The sequence below is a fragment of the Anolis carolinensis genome, chromosome 3 (genome assembly GCF_035594765.1).
Source record: "Anolis carolinensis isolate JA03-04 chromosome 3, rAnoCar3.1.pri, whole genome shotgun sequence".
Classification (NCBI taxonomy): Eukaryota; Metazoa; Chordata; class Lepidosauria; order Squamata; family Dactyloidae; genus Anolis; species Anolis carolinensis.
Window position 1 is genome coordinate 230,053,721 of NC_085843.1, and position 27,632 is coordinate 230,081,352.

A 27,632-nucleotide genomic window follows, 5' to 3' on the forward strand; every position below is an offset into this window, starting at 1 on the left:
CCGTGAAACAAGGCAAGGTTTAGTCCTGGGAAACAAGGCAAGGTCCGTAGGTAAACAAAGGCTGGGAAACAGGAGCGAAGGCTGGAAACAAGGACAAGGCTTGAGCAGGAACGAGGCTTGAAACGGAGCGCGCTGTCCAGACACAACTCGCTCCGGAGGCTGACGAATTGACTCCGCAAAGTTACTTCGCGGGTAAAACACCTATATAGAGTCTAACTTTCCCGCCGAAGCAGTTCTCTGGGAACCAGAAACGAAAGCTAAACTCTGAGGCCAGATGTTTGACTCCTTAAAGATTCTCACGAAAAGCAGGCTTAATTGGCTAAATTCTTAGCTGTTATTCTAGCACTCCTGCGCGAGGCTGCTTCCAAACCTCTCTGTTGTTTACAAAATTCATGGCGAGAGAACACAGGAGATGTAGGCTCAGGGTTTGTTTGACATACTTCTGGGACACAACTTTCTTGCAGGTGCAAGGTTCCCAGATCTGCCTGGGAAAGATCTTGCTGAGAAGATTCCAGTTCTGACTGGGAAGGTAAAAAACCCAAGTTTTCTTCTTCATCAGGCATCACAATGTCATGAGCAGGACTACAAGGCCCATGAGTCATCACAGAGGGCGATTCAACAGTCTTTTATCAGTCAAGCGGCTCCTGACATCCGGAGAAAGATTCAAAAGCAACCAGGATTTCTAGGAAAGACTATGAATGAATTGTTGGCACTCGCAGATCAAGTTTATATGGCAAGAGACCAGGTAGAAGAAGAGAAGAAGGACAGGAAGAAGAAGCAGGAATACCAAGCAGTAGTTACCATGATGGAACAAAGTGCAAGTGGACAGAGAGGAAGAGGAGGATATGCCAGAGGGGGACAAGGAGGAAGAAGAGGGCCCCCTCGGAGGTTAGGTCGAGACCAATGTGCTAAATGTAAGAAGTTTGGACACTGGAAAGGTGAATGCCCAGAAGGAAGAGAAGGAAGTCAGGAAGGACTGAGAGAAAGAGGAAGGCCTGAGAGAGGAAGAAACCCAGGAAGGGGAAGAGGACGTGGAAACTACGTACCTTTTCCTGCGAGAGAGGTGATAGCTGCAGCAGCTGTGATGGAAGAAGAATGGGAAGATATGGATGGAGGAGAGGAATGAGGAAGCCAGGCTCTTGTTTTGTTGGACCCCGGGGAGCCGATGGTCACACTTGAAATCGGGGACCAACAATTGGACTTTTTAGTGGACACAGGTGCCGAAAAATCAGTAGTAAATACAAAAATTAGTCCACCAACTCGGGAAACTACGAAAGTAATAGGGGTGTCTGGGAAGACCCAGAAGTGCCCCTTCCTCAAGGAACGCACCTGCAATCTGGCCGGACATCAGGTCAAGCATAAGATGTTATATCTTCCAGACTGCCCAGTCCCTTTATTGGGAAGGGACATTTTATCAAAATTACAAGCACAACTCCAGTTCATGAAGAATGGACAAATGGAACTATCATTTCCCATGGAAGAGGAATGGAGACTGTTTCAAGTTAGGATTTTTACTGAAGAAATACAATGGCCATGGCATGAGACTCCTTTAGTGTGGGCAGAAGATAATCCTCCAGGATTAGCTAAATATGTTCCACCGGTGGTGGTGGAAGTGAAAAGAGGCATGGGACCCATATGTAAGCCACAGTATCCCGTCAGTCGAGAGGCGGTGCAGGGGATCAGAAAGCATCTAGAGCGACTTCTGCAGCATGGGATATTGATACCATGCAGTTCCCCGTGGAACACGCCCCTGCTCCCAGTCAAGAAACCTGGAGGACAAGGAGAATATCGCCCAGTTCAAGATTTGCGGGCTGTAAATCAAGTCACCGTTCCCCTAACCCCAGTAGTGCCTAATCCATACATCATGATGAGTCTAGTACCAGCATTTGCCAAATGGTTTACTGTATTGGATTTAAAGGATGCATTCTTTTGCATTCGATTAGCCCCTGTATCCCAACCGATCTTTGCTTTCCAGTGGGAATCTCAGCAGTCAGGGCAAAGGACACAGTATGTTTGGACACGCCTTCCTCAGGGGTTCCGGGACAGCCCGACCATTTTTGGTCAAGCCCTGGCCAAAGACTTACAGGATTTTGTAATACCTAAGGAAGAGGGAATTTGGCTTCAGTATGTAGATGATCTGCTTGTCGCTTGCCGGACACTAGAGGGCAGTAGAGACCATACTTTGAGGCTACTCAAGGAATTAGAAATAAAGGGTTACAAAGTATCAAGGAAAAAGGCCCAGTTGTGCTGTCCCACGGTGAAATATTTGGGGTTCCATCTGACCGAAGGAAAGAAGATGTTAGGAGCTGAAAGAAAGGAAGTTGTTTGTGCCATCCCCACTCCCAGTACCCGGCGACAGGTGCGGGAATTTTTGGGATCAGCAGGATATTGCAGACAGTGGATCCCCAACTACGCCGTGTTGGCTAAGCCACTGTACCAGGCTACGAGAGGTGGAAGAGAAGATCCATTTGAGTGGACAGAAGAATGTCAACAGGCATTTAAGGCATTAAAAGAAGCTTTGATGTCATCTCCAGCATTAGGACTGCCCGATTTGGAAAAACCATTCACTCTGTTCGCTGCAGAGCGGGAAGGGACAGCGGTTGGAGTATTGACCCAACCACTAGGTTCATGGCAAAGGCCGATTGCCTACTTGTCAAAGCAATTGGACACAGTGGCTCGTGGATTGCCACCTTGCCTGAGGGCTGTGGCAGCATCAGTAGATTTAATCAAAGAAGCGAATAAATTGACCCTAGGACAGCCACTGACAGTTAAGGTGCCCCATAGCGTTAAGGCACTGCTAGACACTAAGGGACCGCGCTGGCTCACAAGTGAGAGGTTAATGAAATATGAGGGATTGTTGTGTGACAACCCACTGGTGACCCTGGAGACTTGCTCCACTCTGAATCCGGCCACCTTGCTCCCGACTCCAGGAGACACCAAGATCCATCAGTGTGCCCAGGTGATGGATGAGGTATTCTCCAGTCGACCGGATTTGAAGGATGTGCCACTAACTAAGGTGGACGACACTCTGTTCACAGATGGAAGCTCCTTTATGGAAAATAATCAAAGACACTCAGGTTATGCGGTTGTCCGGTGGGGGGGAGAGACGCTGGAAGCAGGGTCACTGCCCCCGGGGACTTCTGCCCAGAAGGCCGAATTGATTGCCCTGACCCGAGCGTTGGAATTGTCAAGCGGAAAGCGGGTTAACGTCTACACAGACTCAAAATATGCCTTCACTACCCTCCACGCACACGGAGCACTGTACAAGGAGCGCGGGCTCCTCACGTCTGGAGGAAAGTGCGTGAAACATGCTGGAGAGATTGTGGATCTCCTGGAGGCGGTTTGGAAGCCAAGGCAGGTGGCTGTGATGCATTGTAAAGGGCACCAACGTGGAGACGATCCCATAGTGCAAGGAAATAGGCAGGCTGATCTGGCAGCCAAAGAGGCAGCTAGGCTGCCCTATATTGAACATCAGGTAATGGCCCTACAGGTAGAATTAACTGAACATAACATTACATATACACCAGAGGAAGAAGAATGGGCCTTAAAGGAGAAGGGTCAGTGGTCAGGAGAACTCATAGTGATGCCAGACGCCCGTGTCTACGTCCCTAAGGACTTGGCATGGCACATAGTCCAACACATGCACCAAAATACACATTTAGGAAAAATGGCATTGGCAAATCTGCTAGGACGACAGTTGTATATCGATGGATTACATAGCCTAACGGCAGCAGCAGCCCGAAGATGCTGGACATGTATAAAAAATAACCCCAGAGAAGGACCCCTCAAGCCACCAGGAGTCCAACATGTGGGTGGGGTACCCTTTGAAGCTTTAGTCACTGACTTTACAGAAATGCCCCCATACAAAGGATACAAATATTTACTGGTGTTCGTGGACACATACACAGGATGGGTGGAGGCTTACCCTACAAGGACTGAGAAGGCTGTGGAGGTGTCAAGAGCTCTAATGAAAGATGTTATTCCCAGATTTGGCATACCCTTAGAAATTGGATCAGATAATGGCCCCGCATATATTCAACAGGCCGTGCAAGGATTATGTAGAATTTTGGGCATAAAATGGAAGTTACATTGTGCATATAGACCCCAATCTTCTGGAAAAGTGGAAAGAATGAATAGGACATTAAAGGCTCAGCTTGGGAAACTTTGCCAAGAGACAGGATTGCCGTGGACGGTGGTTTTGCCCATGGCATTATTAGGAATCAGATGTACACCACACAAACGGACAGGACTCTCCCCTTTTGAAAGACTCTATGGACGACCCCCTTTGAGCTTGAAGGGAGCCTTAGAGACAGGAGCTGAGCAACACCTCATAGGAGAGAAACAGACATTGGCCCAGGTTCAGGCTTTGGGCAGACAATTGCAGCAGTTAGAAAAATACATTTCTGAATTGAACCCACCATTCCCTACCACACCTCTACATTGTTTTTCACCAGGTGACGAGGTTCTGGTCAAGGATTGGAAGATTGAGCCATTGTGACCCAAGTGGCGAGGACCCTATGTTGTGCTCCTGTCTACCCCCACTGCAGTGAAGGTGAAGGAGATTAAGCCGTGGATACATTACACCCGTGTAAAACTAGCACCTGAGGAGTGGCGGACGGAGCGAATTCCTGGTGAGGACCTGAGACTCAGGATCATCCGGCAACTCCCTAAGGGGTCAACAAGGCCATGAAGCTGATCCCTTCGGGTGCAACGGAGCGTCGGTGGTCAAGTATGTCGCAGCATGGCCCAACAAAGGCGCTCTCCGGGAGATGGTGGCTAGACATTTTGAGAGGAAAAAGTGGGAGACAAGTTATGAGGAGGGGAGGAAAGCGCACTGTGTTTGGTATATTATTTGTGCTGAGTTTTATTCTCTCTGTTGGAAAAAGAGCACATGGGAATTGGATAAAAGAACATGCCAATTATATGTTTGAGCAGCACGGGAAAGAGGTAGCATTAATATATGAACACCCCCTCACCATAGGAGATTTTTCATTTCTTCCCGATTTAATTGATGAACCACAGATTGTGTTGGAGGGATTGTCCAAGGCTCAGGAGGGTCCACCTACCGTGTTTTCTAGCATACCGCAAAAAATAAATAAAACTCGGTTTCGACGGTTTAGATACCATACCTCCACCAGGGGTTTGTGCTTCTGTTGTGGAGGATCGGGAATATGGAATTCTGAGTGGAGACACTGGGGAACTAGGCAGGCGTTCTTTTCCCGATTAGGCAATTACTCCCATTGTCGAGACCGGTTCTATCTACATGGACGATTTAATACATCTTATGTCTCACGATTAAATCTAACAGCAACCGAGTGGGCTAGCATGTATCCAGATTATCCTACATTTAGTGTGAATGATTCTATTGAGGGCCTAAAATCTTATATGAACATACTGCAACAATTAACCCAACTGAGCCTAGGTAAAAGCCTCTGTCCGTTATGGCAAATTAGGGATCCAAATCTATGGTTTTTCTTTGATAAATGGGCCACAAATTATCACCCCGGCAACTACCAGTGTGTCGGTGTGGGTTATTTGACATTCCCAGTTCAGGTCTTACACAAAAGGCATCAGCGCCTGAAACGGGACATTGTGCAAACAGGCCCTCTAGGACCAGAATGCTCGGATGAGGTCATTATTAACAAGGCCCTGTCAGGTTCAGAAGCCTCCCGTGTAGGAGGAGGCCTGATCACAGGCTTGTTGACCCTGGGTGCTTACCCAGGGATTGTAGCTCAAGCAAATCGTAGAAGTGTTCTAGGCCTGACTTGCCGCCTTGAAAAGTCCATAAATGCCACTGGTAAAATTTTCCGGGAAATCCAGTCTGAAGTAGAAGAAATCAGCCAGATGGCCCTACAGCATACGCTGGCCCTTGACTACCTACTGGCGGCCAGGGGGGGTTTATGCGCCATGGTCAGAGGGCGTTGTGTAGTGAAATTTCATAACTTGAATAGTACTATTGAAGATGACATCGAGTCATTACAAAAGTTAATTTACAATAATGTCCAGGAGGTAGATGGTTGGTCTCCCTTCTCCTGGGTGACTAGCTGGTTACCCTCAATAGAATGGTTGAAGGACATATTGTTGGTAGGGATTTTAGGATTGTTCATTGTTCTCATAGTTATGTGCTGCACTCCAATAATGATGCAAATGTGTACTAGGTGTGTCACACAATCTTTACCTGGAGAAAAGATAGCCATACTCCAAGCCAAGCGGGATTGGATGGAACCATAATGCTTTGCTTCAGCTTCTGTACATGCACTTCGCAAAAAGAAAATGGGGGAGTGAGGCGGGAGGTTAAAGAACCCCAGGAAATACCATATATGGGCAGAGATGGCGACAGCTAGCAACCCGGGTGCATAAACTCACAGAAACATGTGACTTCTGGGAAATCATGTGTTTCTGAAGAAATGAAAGCTAAAGATAAACAAACAGCGCATGCGTATGCAGGCGCTCTGAATGATTGTGAGCACGGCACAGAAAGAGTGCGGCCGGCCCGCTGGTCAGCACTGATTGGGTCCAAGTCAGGCAGCGTCACAACTCTAAGCCAATGAATTTGCTTGTGGGCGGGCATAACCCGAACCCTGTAGTGTGTATAAATATTTACTCAGCCCGCCACTGGGGGTTCTCCCTGGAGAAAGCACTTATTTTGTGCGAGGGGGAACCCTAGTGGCCATTAGCCGAATAAAACTGCTTTCTTGGAATTATTCCAGTTGTCCGTCTCCAATCCATCCACTGCGCTCAACAAGGACCGTAGCACAAAGGTTCCGCTACATTAGATCAATCATACTGACTACATATTTTGGAAATTACAGTCTGAGCTTTCTGGTGAAGCTCTCAACTTTAGAAGCTAATGGCCTAAAATAGATACTTGCTTTTAAAAGGCAGCATAATACCCTCTCAAAAGTGGCACTATTGGTGGTTTAGAGGGCAAGTCCAGTGCAGGTGAATTTTACTATTAGAAGCTTTGGCAATAGTAAGTGTGTGGGAGGAAATCCCTAAACTTCCCAAGAGATACTCTTGAAAGCCACTCTACCTAGTCTGTTTTAAGCTACTCCTAAATTGTTAATGCACTGTCTAAGAATATCCTGCTTGACTCGTACAGAGATGGAATGAGGAAGCTTTTGCTTTGAATTCTCAAAAAGCAGAAATAGTTGATGACCCATTATTGCCGCTTAGACTTTCCTTGATAGTTAATATCCATCATACAAGCAGAGAGATATCTATATTCCCTGTGGTTCTGCTGGTATTTTTCCACCAATCATATAAAAATACTTCACTCATTGAACAGAAGCCTCGCCACAACTATTGGGAAAAAACTGTTATATAATTTTAATTTTTTCATCTTACAGCACTGACCCTTGGGAGGGAACTTAGATGTCAAGCCAGCAGCAAACCAGAAATGAAACCTTATCATCCCATACCATACCATGTGCCAAAGAGACAGTACTCACTGCTGTTCTATTTGGAAATAATAACCTAAAGAAACATTTTGTATATTGTATCTGAGGCCTAAACTCCCAAAATAACCCAGAATATATGGCTAGCAGCTGTATTGGCTGGGCAATTCTGGGAGTTGCAGTGCAAAAAAAGTAACATTTATATGTTTTCATATATGTGCTCTAGCCATTTTTCTAAATACCTTGAAGGCACCAGATTCCATCTGAACTTGGAAGCTAAACAAGGTCAGTCTTGGTTAGTACTTGGGTAAGGGGCCATCAAAGAATACCAGCAGCTGTAGGCTGCATTTCAGATGAAGACCATTACTAATTGTCTTCTACTTGCTGGCATTCCTAATGATCTTTTAGTGATCTAACAGACTGTGTGTCACAGCCTCAAAAAGGCAAAACTGCACAGTCTTTTGTTGCTGTCTGTTTATATCTTACCTTTCTCCAGGGATGGAGTCCAATAAAGTAAAAAAAAATATCTAGCATTGAAAAACCTTTTGGTTTAAGAATTAACAGCTCAGGGTTAAACCACTGAGATGCTGAACTTGCTGACCGGAAGACTGGTGGTTCAAATCTGTGGGACGCAGTGAGCTTCCACTGTTAGCTCCAGCTTCTGCCAACCTAGCAGTTCGAAAACATGCAAAAGTGAGTAGATCAATAGCTACCACCTCGGCAGGAAGGTAAACAGTGTTCCATGCAGTCATGCCGGCCACAAAACCTAGGAGGCGTATACAGACAACGCAGGCTTTTAGGCTTAGAAATTGAGACGGGAACCACCACCCCAGAGCCAAAGATGAGCACTACTCCTCAGAGCCGGAAGGGGAAACCTTTACCTTACCTGTATTTCTAGGTATTGAATGTTTGCCTTGTATTGTGTATGCTGCACTGAGTCCTCTTGGGGAGATAGGGTGGAATACAAATAAAGTATTATTATTACTTCCAAATTTTGTTTATACAGCTTCAAGGCATGGAATTTCTAAATTAAGGCTCCCATAATCTTTTATGTTATGTAAGCAGTAAAGATGCTGGTGGGTATCAATGTTTCCTTATACCTTAAGCACCACTTAGCTATACAAGCACACCCCGTTCAACAAAACATCTGAAAAAAACTCCTTTTCATGAAATCATTTTATGCCTGACCAGCCATCTCCTCCAACCCAATTGTTTATCTAGCATCTGCATTGGGAACATAGTGAAGGAGGACTGGAGAGACACAGATATTCGGTGTCAGGTTGTAGCAGGGAAAGTAAATAGCAGCTTTCTTGAGTATCCCTTACTGAATATGCAGTAAAAGGGAAGTATAAAAGGAAAAGAATAGGTAATCTTACTTTACCAGTTCCTTCCAGTACATTGGGGTGGGAAGTGTAGCTCTCTCTATAAGTTTGTCCCACAAAACAAAAATTATAGGAAAGGTGGAAGCTGATGAAGTAAAAACATTGTCCCCAGACCACCTTGAAAGAAAGTTTCAAATGGTTTCTGAAAGGTTGGAAATATATTTTGTTTACTTCTGCAAAGCTTACGTGAACTTGTTGTTTTACATCACGTGAGCATTGTGTGAGTTTTGGATAAAAACTTAGTTGAAACTTACTGAAACACTCTTCTTTTTGATGGTACAGAAACCTGTCCCTATTACTTAATGTCATTTATATTTCTTTATATTTATATTTATAGTTACTTGGGAAGGCCAAGAGCTCGAACACTGTTTCCATCCTAAATACCTTGGTGTCACCTTAGATCGAACACTAACATATAGGAAACACTGCATGAACACCAAGCACAAAGTAGCTGCACGCAATAACATCCTGCGGAAACTGACTGGCAGCGCATGGGGTGCAGACCCACAAGTAGTAAGAACATCAGCCCTGGCCTTGTCTTTCTCAACTGCAGAGTATGCCTGTCCTGTTTGGCACAAGTCTGCCCATGCAAAGCAGATGGACATAGCACTGAATGAAACATGCAGAATCATCACGGGATGCCTTAAACCTACACCTGTTGATAAACTCTACAAGTTAGCTGGCATTGCCCCTCCTGACGTGCGATGGGAAGTTGCTGCTAATGGTGAGAGAAAAAAGGTCGAACATTGTGAAAGCCACCCACTGCATGACTATCAGCCTCCTCCCAGTAGACTCAAATCAAGGAAGGGCTTCATGAGAACAACCACTCCTCTTGATGTTCCTCCAGCAGCAGCAAGGGTGTCTCTCTGGGCAGCTAAACCTGGCAATTCTAACTGGATGGCCCCCCAAGAGGGTCTTCCTCCAGGGGCAAACCAAGAATGGGCAACTTGGAAGTCCCTGAACAGACTCAGAAGCGGAGTGGGCAGATCAAAAGACAACTTGGCAAGGTGGCACTACCTGGAGGAATCCTCCACCTTGTGTGACTGTGGAGCTGAACAAACAACTCAGCATATGTATGCTTGCCCACAATGCCCTGCCTCATGTACGGAGGAGGAGTTGTTTAAAGCTACAGACAATGCGGTTGCTGTTGCCCGCTTTTGGTCCAAAACTATTTAGTTGCTTGTGATTTCTTTATTTTCTTTTTTTTAAATTTATTTTTATTTCCATTATTTGAAATGTACAATGCTTTTGACACGAAATAAATAAATGTATATTTCTGGTACAACAGTTTGTTTTAAAGAAGTTTATTTATTTAGTGTCAAAGGTATTGCATAATGAGTAAGTTTAAAACTGATAAAATAAAGGGATCACAAGTAGTGAAATAGTTCCAGACCCAAAACAGGCAACAGCGACTGCATTTTCTGTAGCTTCCTCAGTGCATGAGGCAGGGCATTGTGGGCAAGCATACAGATGCTGAGTTGTTTGTTCTACTCCACAGTCGCACAAGGTGGAGGATTCTTCTAGGTAGTGCCATCTTGCCAGATTGTCTTTTGATCTGCCCACTCCACTTCTGAGTCTATTCAGGGACTTCCAAGTGGCTCATTCTTGGTTTGCTCCTGGAGGCAGACCCCCATGAGGGGCCATCCAGTTGGGATTTCCTGGTTTAGTTGCCCAGAGGGATACCCTTGCTGCTGCTGGGGAAACTTTAAGAGGAGTGGTGGTTCTCATGAAACTTTTGCTTGATTTCCGTCTACTGGGAGGAGGCTGATAGCCATGCAGTGGATGGCTTTCAGTGTTCAACCTTATTTCTCTCCCAATTAGCAGCAACTTCCCATTGCACATCAGGGGGTAAATGCCAGCTACCTTGTAGAGTTTATCAACAAGTGTAGGTCTAAGATATCCTGAGATTATTCTGCATGTTTTTCAGTGCTATGTTCACCTGCTTCTCATGGAAAAGACTTGTGCCAAAAAGTGCAGGCATATTCAGCAGTTGAGTAAGACAAGGCCAGGGCTGATGTTCTTATTAATTTTTGGTCTGCACCCCACACACTGCCAATAAGTTTCCGCAGGATGTTATTGCATGCAGCTACTTCATGCTTGGTATTCATACAGTGTTTCCTAAATGTTAGTGTTCGATATAAGGTGACACCAAGATATATTTTAAAGAAGTAATGCCCAAGGACATATCTGCTTTGTTAACTGAAATATATCTATATTGGTTGTTTAGCAGCAATCTTCTTTTTACAATCTGGGAAAAACACTGGGCTCGAAGTTATGTAAATATTTAATGAACTACTTGGTTGTAAATTCTGAATTTTTAATTCTGACAACTTATCGCTTGCAAGCTTATCTTAAGCTGAAGGCTCCAGTCTTGTGCATATTTAAGTAGAATTAAAATGAGCATAAGCATTATCTGAAAGTATGGTCTGTTTTTAAATACTTAACTTTTGATTCTGATAAGCATTTGTAAAGCTTATCCCTAAGTTACTAAACCCAACAGTATGCATGTTCAAATAAAATAAAAGAGCAAAGCTGGGGACTTATTTTACTTGTCAATTCTAAATAGTGATTTAAAACATACATATCTTTTGAAACTGAAATAACCCTTATATGTCCTTATCTGTAAATAAATATTGATGACTTTCAGATCACATGATTGCATGTCTCTTCAAAACCATTTATCTTCATCTCCACATGCTGTATATAGGCACATAACCTACCACTAATAATCTATGCAGTTCTTCCAGACCCAAAGGAAGACTATGAAAAAAATATGCTCATTTAATTGTCCACTGCCCTCCTACTGTTCCCAGCTTCAGGATTATCCCCATCCTAAAGAAGAAGAAGGAAGTGATCAAACAGCAAAGCGAACTGTGTGTGTAAGAGAGAAAAGGATGTTCAGATAGTATTTTTAATTATTATAATATAAAATAAAATAATTACTGTATATACTCAACTATAAGCCTAGTTTTTCAGCCCTTTTTTAGGGCTGAAAAAGCTCTCCTCGGCTTATACTCAAGTGAGGGTCCTGGCCAGCTTCTATTCAGGTCAGCTTATACTTGAATATATAGGTATTCAGAGTTGGACAGTCTTATCTTATTAAAGTCTTATTATTATCTTAAATTACAGTTTATATAAAGATTCAAAACATTTAACCTACTGATGCCTCAAATAATGCAATTTTATTAATATCTATTTTTATTTTTGAATTTGACCCGTAGCTGCTGCATTTCCCACCCTCGTCTTATACTCAAGTCAATACGTTTTCCCAGTTTTTGTGGTAAAATTAGGTGCCTTGGCTTATATTCGGGTCGGCTTATACTCGAGTATATACGGTATATTCACAAATTTTGGTGCACAAATTAATGTATAGAGCCAAGAGTGAAAACTGAAGGAAGAAACAACACATTTTACGATATGTGAATGACACTATATTACTAGCAAAAAAAATGGACAATGGGTTGAACTGCTGAACTGAAGGTTGGCAGTTCGAATCCGCGAGACAGAATGAACTCCCGTCTGTCAGCCCTAGCTCCCTGCCAACCTAGCAGTTCAAAAACAGGCAAATGTGAGTAGATAAATAGGTACTTCAGTGGGAAAAGGCAAGAGATGTTGCAACCAATCTTGCCGGCCAACACAGGCTCCTCGGCTTGAAAATGGAGAAAAGCACCTCCCAGAAGCCAGAGATGAGCACCACCTCCAGAAAGCTACAAATGAAAGGAGAAGCCTTGCCTTTGTGTGTCTCGCTGTATTTGTGGACATTGAATGTTTGCCTATACTGTAATCTGCTCTGAGTTCCCTAGGGGAGAAGGATGGAATATAAATAAAGTGAATTATTATTATTATTATTATTATTATTATTATTATTATTATTATTATTATTAGCAATGATTTGGAACAATTATTGAACAAAGTCAAAGAAGAGAGTAAAAAGGCATAGATCATTTAAATAACTTTAAACAATAAAAACGTATTGTACATTGTACAGCTACCTCTCCAACTTCCCTTTCCTTCTCTTGCAGGAGCTATTTGTAGCTCTTCTTCCTTCTACCTGTTCTGTCTTCACTCTGTATAATAAACACTTGTACACCATAAATTTCCATCACTTTTCTCATCATTATGTAAAATGGGAAAATTTAATCCCATGCAATAAAACAATACTGATTTTCACCAAACCAATGAAAGCTACACCCAGCAGATTTTTAAAAACATTTTGACAACTTAAACAAAGTCATCATAGTACATTTACTTGCTATAATTAGGTGAACTCATTCTCTAACCAAAATATTTTAAAGTTAAATAATTTAGCCATTCTGTACACAATTTTTCTGAATGTTTATACTTTATTGAAGAGATATTCCACACCAAATTCGATATTGTTACAACAAATCATACGAACATAACTACCACGCTTCACACAATTCAAAAACCTAATTCTTTTGTCCTAAACAAAAGTAATGTATTAACCAGGTCCCTTGCCAAAAATTAAAATAAAACCTAAATAAGAATTCCAAATCCCTAGCCTTTATAGCAGGCATGGGCAAATTTCGGCCCTCCTGGTGTTTTGGACTTCAACTCCCACAATTCCTAACATCCAGTAAGCTGTTAGGAATTGTGGGAGTTGAAGTCCAAAACACCTGGAGGGCTGAAAGTTGCCAATTCCTGCTTTATAGCATATTTAAACACTGAAATAGTTGCTCTTGGTTGCAAAAATAACACCCATTTGTAAATTATATTGCTTCTTGTAGGATAAAATCAGTAAATTGCTTTACTTTCCAATTTATTTTTAACTTTGGGGGTGCGGATGGAGAGTGGAGGTCAGGCCTTAAAGACATTATATAAATATAAAACTCCTTGACAGTCAACCAACATTCTAGAAAAATATCTCAATTTTGCATCTCTTCCTTTGCTTCTCCTATCATATTATGATAATTTCATTGAAGAAATAATAAGTATTTCTTTAAATAGAATAGAGGGTAAGGCAGACTAAAATAGATAAATAGTTTACACTAGATAGGTTAATGTCTATTTCACTGTAGCATTTATTTTCATCTTTGGAATACAGTACATGATTGTGTAGACAAGCAGAAGCTGGTTCCTGTAATTCAGCCTGTCTCAGAGTCATGCCTGGGGTGATTCAGGTCTGGGTAGATATATTCAGCCTTCTAGGACATTAGCTCACCGGTGCTGGGGGAAAGAAAGATTTTCTTAAAGGAATATGACAGACCTGAATTCCATGTTTGAAAAAGCCATTGACTGTGCCCTAGAACACTTATAAGGTAATAACAACAACTGAAAAATTAATGAGAAAAGAAAAGGTTGCCCTTAAAATATAATACTAAAAACCACGAAGCTCAAAATCTTTAGCCGTGTGAACTTTGCCAGATTGAGATGACCTTCAGTAATAAATCTTGGGAGTAATCACTGGTTACCTAGTCACAGCTTATTATGGGTTATGGCGGAAGGTCTGTTTCCATAATCTGGGAGCGAAAGGCCAGTAACAAGGGGGACGAACGCATCTCTTTGGGGAGGAAGTTCCAGAGCCACAGGGCCACCACCGAAAAGGCCCTCTCTCTCATTCTCATCAACCATACTTATGACAGTGGTGGGACTGAGAGAAGGGCCTCTCCTAATGATCTCAGGGCTTGTGTGGGCTGATAGGAAGAGATGTGGTCCCTCACGTAGGCTGGGCCCGAACCATTTAGGGCAGCATTTCTCAACCTGGGGGTCAGAACCCTTGAAGGGGTTGCGAGGGGGGTGTTAGAGGAGTTGCCAAAAACCAGTATTTTCTGTTGGTCATAGGGATACTGTGCGGGAAGTTTGGCCCAATTCTATCATTGGTGGGATTCAAGGGGCCCTTTGATTTTAGATGAACTATAAATCCCAGCAACTACAACTCCCAAATATCAAGCTCTATTTTCCACAAACTCCATCAGTTTTCAAATTTGGGCATATTGGGTATTTGTGCCAAATCTGAACCAGATTCATCATTGTTCACCTTCACAATGCTCTCTTGGATGTAGGTGAACTACAACTCCAAAACCCAATGTCAATGCCAACCAAATCCTTCCAGTATTTTCTGTTGGTCATGGGAGTTCTGTGTGCCAAGTTTGGTTCAGTTCCATCGTTGGTGAGTTCAGAATGCTCTTTGATTATAAGTGAACTATAAATCCCAGTAACTACAATTCCCAAATGACAAAATCACACACACACCCCAACCCCACCAGTATTCAAATTTGGGTGTACTCTATCTGGTATTTTTGCCAAATTTGATCCAGTGAATAAAAATATACCCTGCATATCAGATATTTACATTACAATTAATAACAGTAACAAAATTGTAGTTATGAAGTAGCAATGAAAATAATTTTATGATTGGGGTCACCACAACATGAGGAACTGTATTTAGGGGTCGCAGCATTAAGAAGGTTGAGAACCACTGATTTAGGGCTTTATAGGCTAAAACCAGCACCTTGAATAGCGCCCAGAAACAAATTGGAATCCAATGCAGCTGCTTCAGTAGCAGGGTAGTTCTTTCCCTATATCCCACTCTCATAAACAGTATCATGGAAAATGTCATCAGTAGTCCTCTGACCTGTCTACACACAGTGTGGAGTCCAGAGCAAACAACACCATCAGCAGATCCTTCTGGGATTCAAGGCTCTGGAAGATGCTCAACAATGGCACTTCCAGGCCTGGTTGGGACTTCCATTTTTAGTTTCTTGAAGAATATTGTTCCTCACAAATGTTTTGGTGCTATTCTTCTGACTTTTCCTCAAAATACAAAAATATGCAGTTTAACTATTTCTTTATGTATATTGCTTAACACTGTGGTATTTCAACAACACTTTTATTTCTACATGCCTGCCGTCAAGGACACCATTGAAATCCCAAAGATTTTCTTCACAACTAGACCCTCAGCTGCAGAAGTCAGGAATATTATTCACAGAACACTGTACCAGCTTGCACAAATTTATACAGTCAGCCCTTCAAATATGTGGATTTAACTGTTGCAGACATAGGGCCCTTCCACACAGCCATATAACCCAGAATATCAAGGCAGAATAACTCACAATATCTGCTTTGAACTGGAATATCTGAGTCCACACTGCCATATATCCCAGTTCAAAACCGGTAATGTGGGATTTTATTCAGCTGTCTGGAAGTGGTCTTAGTTATATGAAATGTGATTAATGGTCTTTTTAGGAATGTCTGGGTTCTCTCCTAGAATGTTATTATATTAGCCCCTACTTCCTACTCCGAGCTGATCATAGATTTGTTCTTGAGGACCTGGAGATTCCAAGAAAGGTGTTCTCACAGATATATTATTATTTTAATTTGCTCTTTTTTCTCTTTTTCAGCAGTCCTGTGACTCTAATCTTGGTGAATGTGGAGGGCTGAAAAGCAGAGGGCTCATTACTTTTTTTCCTGAAGGAGGAGGCACAACACTTCAGCTGTGATTTCATCTTGAAGTTTGGATATACAGTATTCTGAACATTTTAAAAATCCAACAAAACCACAGGGGCAAGATCAGATTCTTAAGAGCAGTGGTTCCTAACCTGGGGTCCCCAGATGTTTTTGGCATTCCCCTCCCAGAAATCCTAACAGCTGGTAAACTGGCTGGGATTTCTGGGATTTGTAGACCAAAAACATCTGGGGACCCTAGGTTGAGAACCACTGTTTAAGAGTGACCAGCCTTGAACCTGTCTCCTCAAGTCACAGAAGGCCTAAGCGTCACATGCTTTTATCTCAAGCCTAGTGAAAGGCAGAGGCAAGAACAAGAGTGGAAAAATTCCCCTATCTTTTCCTGATCGAAGAGAAGGTTGCACATCAAGGACAAACTGGTGAGTATCTCTGGAGCAACGCCCATATAATTGGTCAATCTACATAGTGGCAAACCATCTCATCTCTGGTTATCTCAATCGTCTCCATGAATGGATTGCTGTGGGTTTTCCAGGCTGTGTAGCCATGTTCCATAAGCATTCCCTCCTGGTGTTTCGCCCACATCTATGGCAGGCATCCTCAGAGGCTGTGAGGATGCCTGCCATAGTTGTGGGCAAAACATCAGAAGATAATGTTTCTGGAACATGGCCATACAGCCCGGAAACCTCACAGCAACCCAGTGATTCCAGCCATGAAAGCCTTCGACAACACATCTCCATCAACCTGCCATGTTGTAATATGTTTTCAACCACACATCAAGTGCAAATGTGTCTACATAGCGATTATCTATATGGGCTCAGATATCATGTCAAATACATAATGTACCTTTTTTGGCTACAGGTTTCAGAATCCTTCATGCTACCTGGGAAATTCTGGTATTTTTCAGGCAAAGAGGTAACTTTCCCCAGCTGTGAGTGGAACAACATAGAGGACTACCCCAAGAGATTTACTGCAAGTTCAGATGAGGTAGAAGTAAAAGCAATCTTTCATGCAAGACAGAACTTCCCCTGTTGCTGCAACATAAGTACACCTAATTTATAAGCTTTTTCAGAGGTTAAGTAGCACTTGGTGACAAATTCAGGCCTATTGATTGTGAGTCTGCCTTGCTAGCACAGCTGATTTCTTTGCTTTCTTCCTTTCACTAGAGCTCTTTGGTGATGCATAACCAGACACCCTACCATCACCTTCATTGACCTCTCTGAGGTCCCAGGCCAAGAATCTGTTCTGTCCTCATCTTGGATGTACTTGAGAAAAAAATAATTTATAAGAATATGAAGTTGGCTATGGGTAACTTCAAAGCATTCATGGTGCAAAGATAAGCTAATGAGGTTTTAACTTTTCCTAAAAATTGTCCAATTGCCAAATGACATTGAGCCGAACCTTCAGATTTGACTATTACAGAACTCATGAATCGGGTTGCAGTTGAGCTTGTTTTAAGCTTTATGAGTTCTATAGGAAGAGAAGGAAGTGTTTAAAAAAATATTTCATTGAGTATAGTGATGCTTTTGTTTTATCTGGAATGTTGCAAGACTTATAATGTTTAACTTTTCTGGACATTTAAAACAGAAAATGTGTAACACTCCACGTGTCATTATACTGTAATTCCTAAAAGCTGAAGACAGCATGGTGAGATTTTTTTTTTCGTGTCAGAAGCAACTTGAGAAACTGCAAGTCACTTCTGGTGTGAGAGAATTGGCCGTCTGTAAAGACGTTGCCCAGGGGACACTCGGATGTTTTTATGTTTTACCATGCTTGTGAGAAGCTTCTCTTGTGTCCCTGCATGGAGAGCTGGAGCTGGCAGAGGGAGCTCACCTGCTCTCCCCAGATTCAAACTGCTGACCTGTTGGTCAGCAGACCTGCCGACACAAGGGTTTAACCCATTGCACCACTGTGGGCTCCTACATGATGATATGGAACCATGAAAATGAACAAAATCTGGCTACCACTCTTAAAAAACTCTAAAACCAGGACAGTAAATAAAGACAATTCTCAGAAAACAGGGGAATTCCAGGAAACAATCAGGGCCAGCTAAGACCTCTCAACAAAGGATTTCCCCAGGCAGGAAGCAGCCAGGCTTTGAAGCTGCAAGGATATTCAATGCTCATCAACCTGGCCAATTGCAGCATTCACACTTGCCTCAAACAGCCAAGAGTTCTTTCTCCCACCCTGGACTTTCCACAGATATATAAACCTCACTTGCCTAGTTTCTAACAGACCTCACAACCTCGAGGATGTCTGCCATAGATGTGGACGAAACATTAGGAGAGAAGGCTTCTGGAACGTGGCCATACAGCCCGGAAAACTCACAGCATTCTAGCATGGTGAGAGACGGAAATCAGAATCCAGCAACATCTGGAAGATCATGTGTTCTCTGACACATAGATTTTACAAGCTTTGAACATTGACCGGTACACCAATAATAACAACAACAACCACAACTATCCAACCCTGATCATTGCTCCCCAACTATGGCAAGGCCATCTGCAGAGGGAATCAAGAAGGCTCTTCTAAGGGAAAGGAGATCTCGAAGTTGCCAAAGTTATGAGCACTTCTATATCCTTCTTATTCTGAAAGACCATTAGGGAAAGGGGCAAAAGTGAGATGCACAAAGTATACGTCACAAAATGTAACAAAGCTGTGTGACATTCATAGTTTTTGCTGCTGTGCCTCCAAAGCATTTTACAGGAACCTGTCAAATTCAATCAAGCTTGTTTATTCTGCATGTAAATGTAGGACCTGAGGGAATCTTCCTTTTTAAAAAAAACATAGAAAAAAGCACATATTGTCCCTGGCAGTTACTTGGCAGGGCGTGATTTTTTTTAATGCAACCGAAGATAATCATATTGAGCTCTTCCTTTCATTCACTATAGCATTTAATCTATAAAGAGGACCATTTTGTTTGTCTGACCAGCAGGAGTAACAGCACAGCAACCTAGTTCGAATTGAGTATGGTTACAAATTCAAAAACCCAGCATGCCATTAAAAAGCAAGTGAGATCAGGGGACTCTAACTGCATGTTCGAAATCTTAGCTTAAGCTAACAATGGCAAATTATTAAGATGTGCTTGTTATGCCTATAGACTGTGAATTCTGCTTCAGTTTGCTCCAGTAATATTTCCAGCTGACAAGCTGCTTCTTAAGATAAATCTTTCCTGGCAGTTTACAATTGAATACCAACTACTACTGTAGCGTCGTCTGTGCTTTCACATTTGTGCTGATAGGGAGTGATGGGTCTCTCAGTAGGGTTCAGCTGCCCTCTCCTTACACGTCTAATTTTAAACACAGCAATTGTCTGGCCTGAATTTCCGTCTGACTCAGTCCATACTGGGAATGTATGCCTCCTTGGTCATTATCTGCAGAACTAGATCCCGAAAAAGCCATGGCTCATAATCAGGGGGAATCAGGCTTTTAGTGAATAGGGCAGTGCAATAACAAATCTGGAAATATGGAATTGACTGTGGTAAGGCCTGGATTATGATTATGGATGGCGTGATTTTAATGTCATGTTTTGAAATGTTTAATATGTTTGTTTATAATCTAATTTTAATGTCTGTTTTTAAGGCATTGATTTATTGCCTCCATGTAAACCGCCTTGAGTCCCCTTCAGGGTAGAGAAAGGTGGGGGTAGAAATAGAGCAAATAAATAAAATAAATAGAATAGAATAGAATAGAATAGAATAGAAGCAAAGCAAGTTTCCATGTAAATATTACAAAGGTCATATTTTTTGAAATGTTCCCCAATAAAATATTCTCAATAGCAATCAGCAATCCTTATAATAACTTTATAATAATAACTTTATTTCAGAGTCTTGCACAAGCTCACCCCTGCACGTACTGTACTTATGCTCAGATTTTTAAAGTATTTGATATGTTTTGTGCTGTTTTATGTTGTTTTATATTATATTGTTATATTGTTTTTAATTCATGGATTGCGTTTTAACTCATGTCAATGTTGGGCTTGTCTCCATGTGAGCTGCCCCAAGTCCCTTCGGGGAGATGGAGGCAGGATACAAAAATAAAGTTGTTATTATTATTATTATTATTATTATTATTATTATTATTATTATTATTATTGGTTTTTGTACCCCGCCTCCATCTCCCTGAAGGGACTTGGGGACGAGCCCAGTCAACGTAGTTAAAATATAAAATATGAACATATTAAGTACATACATCGTACATAGACGTGCATAACAGTAAATAAAAGTAAATCAATCATCAAACCAACCCATGAGGTAAAAACTGTCAATTCTTAGGTATAGGTGCGCAAGCTAGAAATCAATTTTGAAGGTAGGGCTAATGGGTAAAGTGCATATCCTTATACAGTAATACAATTACTACGGCATGCATGAATGAAGCAATACAGCTGAAAAAGAATTGAAAGCAGAACATAATTATGGTTACTAGGCATCTTTAATAATATACCTCTCATAGCACCGAATTTGCGACAATGCAATAATTAATGATATTAGACCCTGGTTCGAGGAGAAATGAAATGTTGTATAAAGTAAGATATTGAAAGTATGATCTGGTTAACCAGGCAGGCTTGGGTTTCAATCACTTTAATACCATAGTGAGTTTCATGTCATGTAATAAATATGCTGTCTCTTAACTGCTTTCATGGATCGGGTAGTAAATTCTGTTCCAAGATGCTTAAGAATATAGTGAGCACAGGTGTTTTCAGTCCACATCCCTTTAGATTTGTAAGCAAATCCACTGGGACTAGATGTGCAGACAGCCCAAAATGAAAGATTTTTGAACCACAAGAAAGAGAAGCTCAACAGGATTAGAATACTAACCGGATCTCAGCTACAACCACCAAAATCAGTACACCATTGATACACATTCAATGTGTCATCCCCTAAAATTGATCCGCCCACTCCAAAAAGCTGACATTTCAGAGGTAACCAAGACAACAGCAGCTGCAGCAACACTCATTCAGAACTAAAATGCTGGGAGCTACTCATATCGCCTAGCATCTTATACACATCCTTCTCTGTCTTCCTCTGCTTCCTTTTCTCTCAAGCCTTTCTCAATTGGTTCGGCGTTAAACCCGGCTGTCATCTTGATCCCCATTACATTTCCTTGGGATTAAAATCCACAAAGCCAAGAAGGACACTTCCTTCCAGGTAAAGTGCACACAGTTACAACCCACGTTTATGTTCTCAGAGGAATAAAAAGAGCTTCTGTATTTGCCATCGGGCCGTCGTGTGCCTTTTGATTTGGCATAACACAACTAGTCCGCATTGTACAAAGGGATCCCAAGTCCTATGCTTCAAAACCACCACCTTTCTCCACTAGGTATAGGAAGAGGATATTTCCAGGTGGGTTTCAATTATGCTAACACCACGATGGACTGTAATGTCGAGCAGTGGTTCCCAGCCTTTGATACTCCGGATGTTTTGGACTGCAGCTCCCAGAACTCCAGGCAATTAGCCAAGCTAGCTGGGGCTTCTGGGGGTTGGAATCAACATGCGCTTTGTTATCTGACACAAGACAACTAATCCACATTGTATTACTAAATCCTGTGCTTAAAAAGCAATACATTTCTCCAATGTGACTGGGAAGGAGATAGTTCAGCTATGCTGGTACCATTATAGACTATCATGCAGGCATGGGCAAACTTTGGCCCTCTAGGTGTTTTGCACTTCAACTCCCACAATTCCTAACAGACTGGGAGTTGAAGTCCAAAACACCTGGAGGGCCAAAGTTTGCCCATGCCTGCTCTAATGTATAGTTTATGATAGTACAGTATGTTGTCTGTGTGTGCATAACAATATGACAGTCGGGTTGCTGTGAGTTTTCCGGGCTGTATGGCCATGTTCCAGAAGCATTCTCTGCTGGCGTTTCACCCACATCCTCAAAGGTTGTGAGGTCTGTTGAAAATTAGGCAAGTGGGATTTAAATATCTGGAAAGTCCAGGTTGGGAGAAAGAACTCTTGGCTGTTTGACACAAGTGTGAATGTTGCGATTGGCCAGCTTGATCAGCATTGAATGGCCTTGCAGATTCAAAGCCTGGCTGCTTCTTGCCTGAGGGAATCCTTTTTTGGGAGGTGTTAGCTGGCCCTGATTGTTTCCAGGGAATTCCCCTGGTATTTGAGTGTTGCTCTTTATTTACTGTCCTTATTTTAGATTTTTTTTTAATACTGGTAGCCAGATTTTGTTCATTTTCATGGTTTCCTCCTTTCTATTGAAATTGTCCACATGTTTGTGGATTTCAAAGGCTTCTCTGTGTAGTCTGACATGGTGGTTGTTCAAGTGGTCCAGCATTTCTGTGTTCTCAAATAATATGTTGTGTTCAGGTTGGTTCATCATGTGAACCACACAGACAATCACAACCTCTGAGGATGCCTGCCATAGATGTGGGTGAAAAGTCAGGAGAGAATGCTTCTGGAACATGGCCATACAGCCTGGAAAACTCACAGCAACCCAGTGATTCCAACCACGGAAGCCTTCAACAACAATATGACACTCCTCCCTTGAAAACTTGCTCCCTTCTGTTTATTCTCCTCCAGCAGACAGGTTCCCATGGTTTGCAAAATTTTATCCTTCCCAACCTATCCTCAGCCTCCAGATACCCAGAAGCATCAGCCTACTTGACTATCAGGAATTCTGGGCACTTCAGGGCAAAACACCACTGCCCTACATCAGTGGTTCCCTTCCCAACCTTTTGTCCTCCAGGTGTTTTGCACTGCAGCTCCCAGAATTCCTGAGAATCAGCCAAGACATCTGGGGTTCATTAGAATCCCAGACACTTGGAGGAGGAAAAGTGTAAGGCAATGGTTCCTAACCTGTGGTTCGTAGACCACCAGTGGTCCCCAAGAACTAAAATATGGTCTATGACCTCACCGTTACACCGTTGTAACGAGAGAAATTAATCTCATGAAACCCTCTTATAGTGTCGAGGCAACAGGGATGTCGGGAGGGGAGAGACTGACTATCCATGAAAGGTGCCGACAACAAGCCGCCTGACTGCTGCTTCTCCTCTCTCCATCTGAACAGAGTCGTTCCATGTGGCACCTGGAAGCGGGGGCACCTTGGTGTCTTCGTTTTTAGGGCTATTCCTGGGGTTATTTGGGGTGCTTATTCAGAAAAATGCATTGGATAGACCACATCAGCTCTAGATTATTAAATATGGTTTTCTATGGATGAGCAGATGGCAACTACTGGATGGCATATGCACTGTATCAGAAACTAGAGCTGGTGTGGTCTATCCAATGCAATTTTCTGAATCAGCACCCCAAATAACCAAACCGTATCTTAAAGTTGATCAAAAACTGATTTGTAACCCTTTTGATACTAATGTTGGAGAGAGGACCCTGGTCAAAGTGGTCCCTGGTCAAAGCCAGGGCTATAGCTGGGGGGGGGGGGGGTTAGGGGTTCGACCCCTCCCCAAATGTTTCAGGTTTTTAAAAAATCAGGTTTACTCACGAATTATAACTGGTTAACCAAATCCCCATGAGTGTCCACTGAATTTTATCTGTCTTGAGTGTCCACTGAAGTTTATCAATGGAGCCTGATTACTAAATTATTTTGTGTTATGGAACTACTCTTCATGATTCATTAAAAAAATCAACTCCCCCCTCCCTCATTTTTTTTTTTTTTTTTTTTTTTTGGCTATGGTCCTGGTCCCTGGTCAAAGCAGTCCCTGGTCAAACGGTTCCTGCTTTAAAAAAAAAAAAAAAAAAGGTTGGGAACGACTAGTGTAAAGAATGAGGCAGGAGAGATAGCTTTCAGGGTACCTTGGGTACCTGTAGGATTGAGGAGGATACCCAGAAGGGTGTCTGTATGCTAGAGGGGAACAACCAGAACTTTAAAGGGTGGGGGAAAGTCATCTATAGTAGACACAGAGATCTAGATCTGCTGCATCGCACAGACAAAGTGGAGGAGGTCTCTTACCTTTGAGGTGCTGCTGGTGGACCCGATGGAAGCGGCTGGAGTTGCCCTGGGGCAGCGCTGGGATGCTGGAGAGACTGTTCCCCATGGCCCACGAAGGCTGCGAGGTGGAAGCCGAGGGAAGGCTGTGGGTGGCTTAGGGTCCCTTGCGCCTCTGGAGGAGAAGGGGGGCGGGAGGGGGCGAGGGGGCCGGCCCTCCCCTCCCTCTCCCTCTCCCACACCTTCCTTCCTTCCTTCCTTCCTTCCTTCCTTCCTTCCTTCCTTCCTTCCTTCCTTCCTTCCTTCCTTCCTTCCTTCCTTCCTTCCTTCCTTCCTTCCTCCTCTGCTCCTCTCCTCCTGCCCCCACTTGGGTCCCAGAGCCCCGCTTGGGTCTCCTTGTTGTCTCTTAATTGCACGGGGCGCCTTCGGCCGGGAGGGCTTGGCAATCTTCCTCTTCCTCCTGCTGCTCCTTTTCCTCCTCTTCCCCCGTTTGCTCCTCAGGTAATGCCCGCTTCCTCGCCCTCTTTGTGCCGCCGCTCCCTCCCTCCCTTCCTCCTTCCTTCCCTCCCTCTTTCCTTCCCTCCTCTCTTCTCCGCCTTCACCTTGCGGCGTCAAAGGATGCGGCTCCCTGCGAGACCGCCAACATGGTCCCCTCCTCAGCCGCCGCCGCTGCCGCCGCCGCTTTCCAGACCCGCTTGCTTCGTCCTTAGATCCACGGGTCGGGCTCCCCTTTTCGGGTCGGGTTGTTATGGTGACAGCTGCTGCCTCCTCAGCCCAGGGAGAGGATGAACCATGCATTGGGGGGGGGGGGGGGGGGGGGAGACAGATGTGGCACCTCTGGAGCGGGAGGGGGGAGAGGGCAATGGATTCCCTTTCAGTGAGAAACTCTGGCCAGAGACCAACAGGTAGGGGGAAGAGGGGTTATTCTTTCTTTATTTACTATACAGTTGAGTCTCACTTATCCAACATAAACGGCCGGGCAGAACGTTGGATAAGCGAATATGTTGGATAATAAGGAGGCATTAAGGAAAAGCCTATTAAACATCAAATTAGTTTATGATTTTACAAATGAAGCACCAAAACATCATGTTATACAACAAATTTGACAGAAAAAGTAGTTCAATACGCAGTAATGCTATGTAGTAATTACTGTATTTACGAATTTAGCACCAAAATATCACAATATATTGAAAACATTGACTACAAAATGCGTTGGATAATCCAGAACGTTGGATAAGCGAGTGTTGGATCAGTGAGACTCTACTGTATTTATATACCGCCTTTCTCACCCCAAGGGGGACTCAACGCCGTTTACAGCATAATAATATATTCACCCCATCACATAAACTTTGCAATTACAGAAGTATTATTATTATTATTATTATTATTATTATTATTATTATTATTACTATGAGGGTTGAATGAAAAGTAATGCCTCCACCTTCGTAACTCCTCAACAGATGGCAGTACTGGTATGCGGCAGGTACTGGCTTGTTCAGTAGACTCTCCTCTACAGTTCCATTTGGCAGGAAGCCTTAGTATTGAACAGTTGTGTTGTTAAAGTGCGAAGTATGGAACCCTGCACAGACAGTCGGTCAATGCAACTTAAGCAATGTGCAGTCACTGAATCCTTGACCGCAGAAGGTGTCGCCCCAAAGGAGATTCATCAGAGAATGCAAGCTGTTTATGGTGATTGTGTTGATGTGAGTACTGTGCATAGTTGGGCAAGTAAGGTGCACGATGGGTACTGTGAGACACTGCAGAAACAGAGTATCGACTTCTTCCTTGACAGCTTCAGAAAACTTGTTCATCATTGGCAGAAATGTATCCAATTGTCTGGTGGAAAAGTGAATAGTAGTAGTTAAAGAGCACATTCTAAGGATTATTTCTGCATTTGATTTATTAAAATATTCACATCCAAACACAAGTAACGAAGGTGGGGGTATTACTTTTCATTCAACCCTATTATTATTATTATTATTATTATTATTATTATTATTATTATTATTATTATTATTTATATCCTGCTTTTCTCCCTAAATGGGACCCAAAGTGGCTCACAACATTTCAAAACAATACAAATCAACCATACATAAACAATAAACAATAAAATCAACTTACAATAAAACATAAACATTTTAAAATCATTTAACAAATACCAGATACTATTGTTGACGGAACTCGTCGGTTCAGAGGTTCAGATGATAAATTTTGCTCGACTCAGTGAAAGTTAGCCTTCCTGTCATTCTGAATGAAATATCTTCCTTAAAAGCTTGCTTAAACAGGAAGCAAGTCTTCAGCTGTTTTTTTAAAAGATGTCAATGAAGAAGCTGTTCTAATCTCCTTGGGGAGGGAGTTCCAAAGGGTCACTGAGAAGCCCCCCCCCCACTCTCTTTTTGCAGCAGCAAGATAAAGACTTCTTTGGAAGATCTTAACGCTCGGGTAGATTGGTAATGAGGAGATGTGGTCGGATAGGTAGGTAGGACCTGAACCGTTTAGGGCAGTGGTTCTCAACCTGTGAGTCCCCAGATGTTTTGGCTTTCAACTCCGAGAAATCCTAACAGCTGGTAAATGGGCTGGGATTCCTGGGAGTTGTAGGCCAAAACATCTGGGGACCCACAGGTTGAGAACCAATGGTTTAGGGTTTTAAAGGGTTAAATTGTAATATGATCTCTGTGTTGTGTGTGTGTGACAATATGACACTTCTCCCTTAAAAGCTTGGTCCCTTCTGGTTGTTCTCCTCAAGCCGTTCTACCCACCCCACCCCAACCTCCAGATTTTGGGACTTCAATACCCAGAAGCCTGAGCCTTCCTCGTCCTCTTTGTGTCCACACTCCCCCCTCATATTGCCACATTGACCTTGTGGCACTCTCTGCGAGGTCACCCCCACCCTCTGGAACAGGAGGATGAGGCAATGGATTCCCTTTCAGTAGGACACTCCTTCCTCCTTAGAAAGAGTCAGGGACCAACAGGTAGGGGGAAGCCAGTAGGCGAGAGGGCTATAGAGCAGGGCAGCTCTGGAAAAGGTAACTTGTGCACCAGCCAATAGTGACCCTAAACCAGGCCTGCGCTACCTGTGGCCCTCCAAGTGTTTGGAACTCAGACTCCCAGAAACCCTGGCCAACTTATCCTGCAAACCGAAGTCCAAAACACCTAGAGGACTAAAGTTTGCCCATGCCTGGTCTACACACTTGGTTCCCTCAGGCACCAGGAAATAACCATTATATCAATAGGTCTTCAAAACAATCCATCTTCAGCTCTCCCTAGAAGCCAAGATCGCTAAACTGAGGCTGTTCTACTTTGATCATATCTTGAGAAGACTCATTAGACAAGGCGATCATGTTTGGAAAGGGCAGTAAGAATTGAGGAAGATCACATTTCAGGTGGATAGTCTCACGGAGCATCTGCATTGACCACATAATGCAGTTTGGAGTTAACTCAGGACCACAAAACATCTACTGCCAATGCGTGCTGTACCACATATCAAGGGTGATATGCCACCCTTGGAAGCCCCAGAAAAGTACAAATTTAGCCAAAAC

General features: G+C 43.0%; 1 protein-coding gene across 1 annotated transcript in view; it reads right to left on the minus strand.

Moving 5' to 3' along the window:
* neurl1 (neuralized E3 ubiquitin protein ligase 1) overlaps positions 1-24,848 on the minus strand; it is a 232,408-nt gene extending 207,560 nt beyond the window's left edge. The window contains exon 1 of the mRNA XM_062976300.1: positions 24,118-24,848. Coding sequence (XP_062832370.1) covers positions 24,118-24,202 — 85 coding nt within the window. The 5' untranslated portion in view covers positions 24,203-24,848. The remainder of the gene's footprint in view (positions 1-24,117) is intronic.
* Between the last annotated feature and the right edge of the window lie 2,784 nt (positions 24,849-27,632).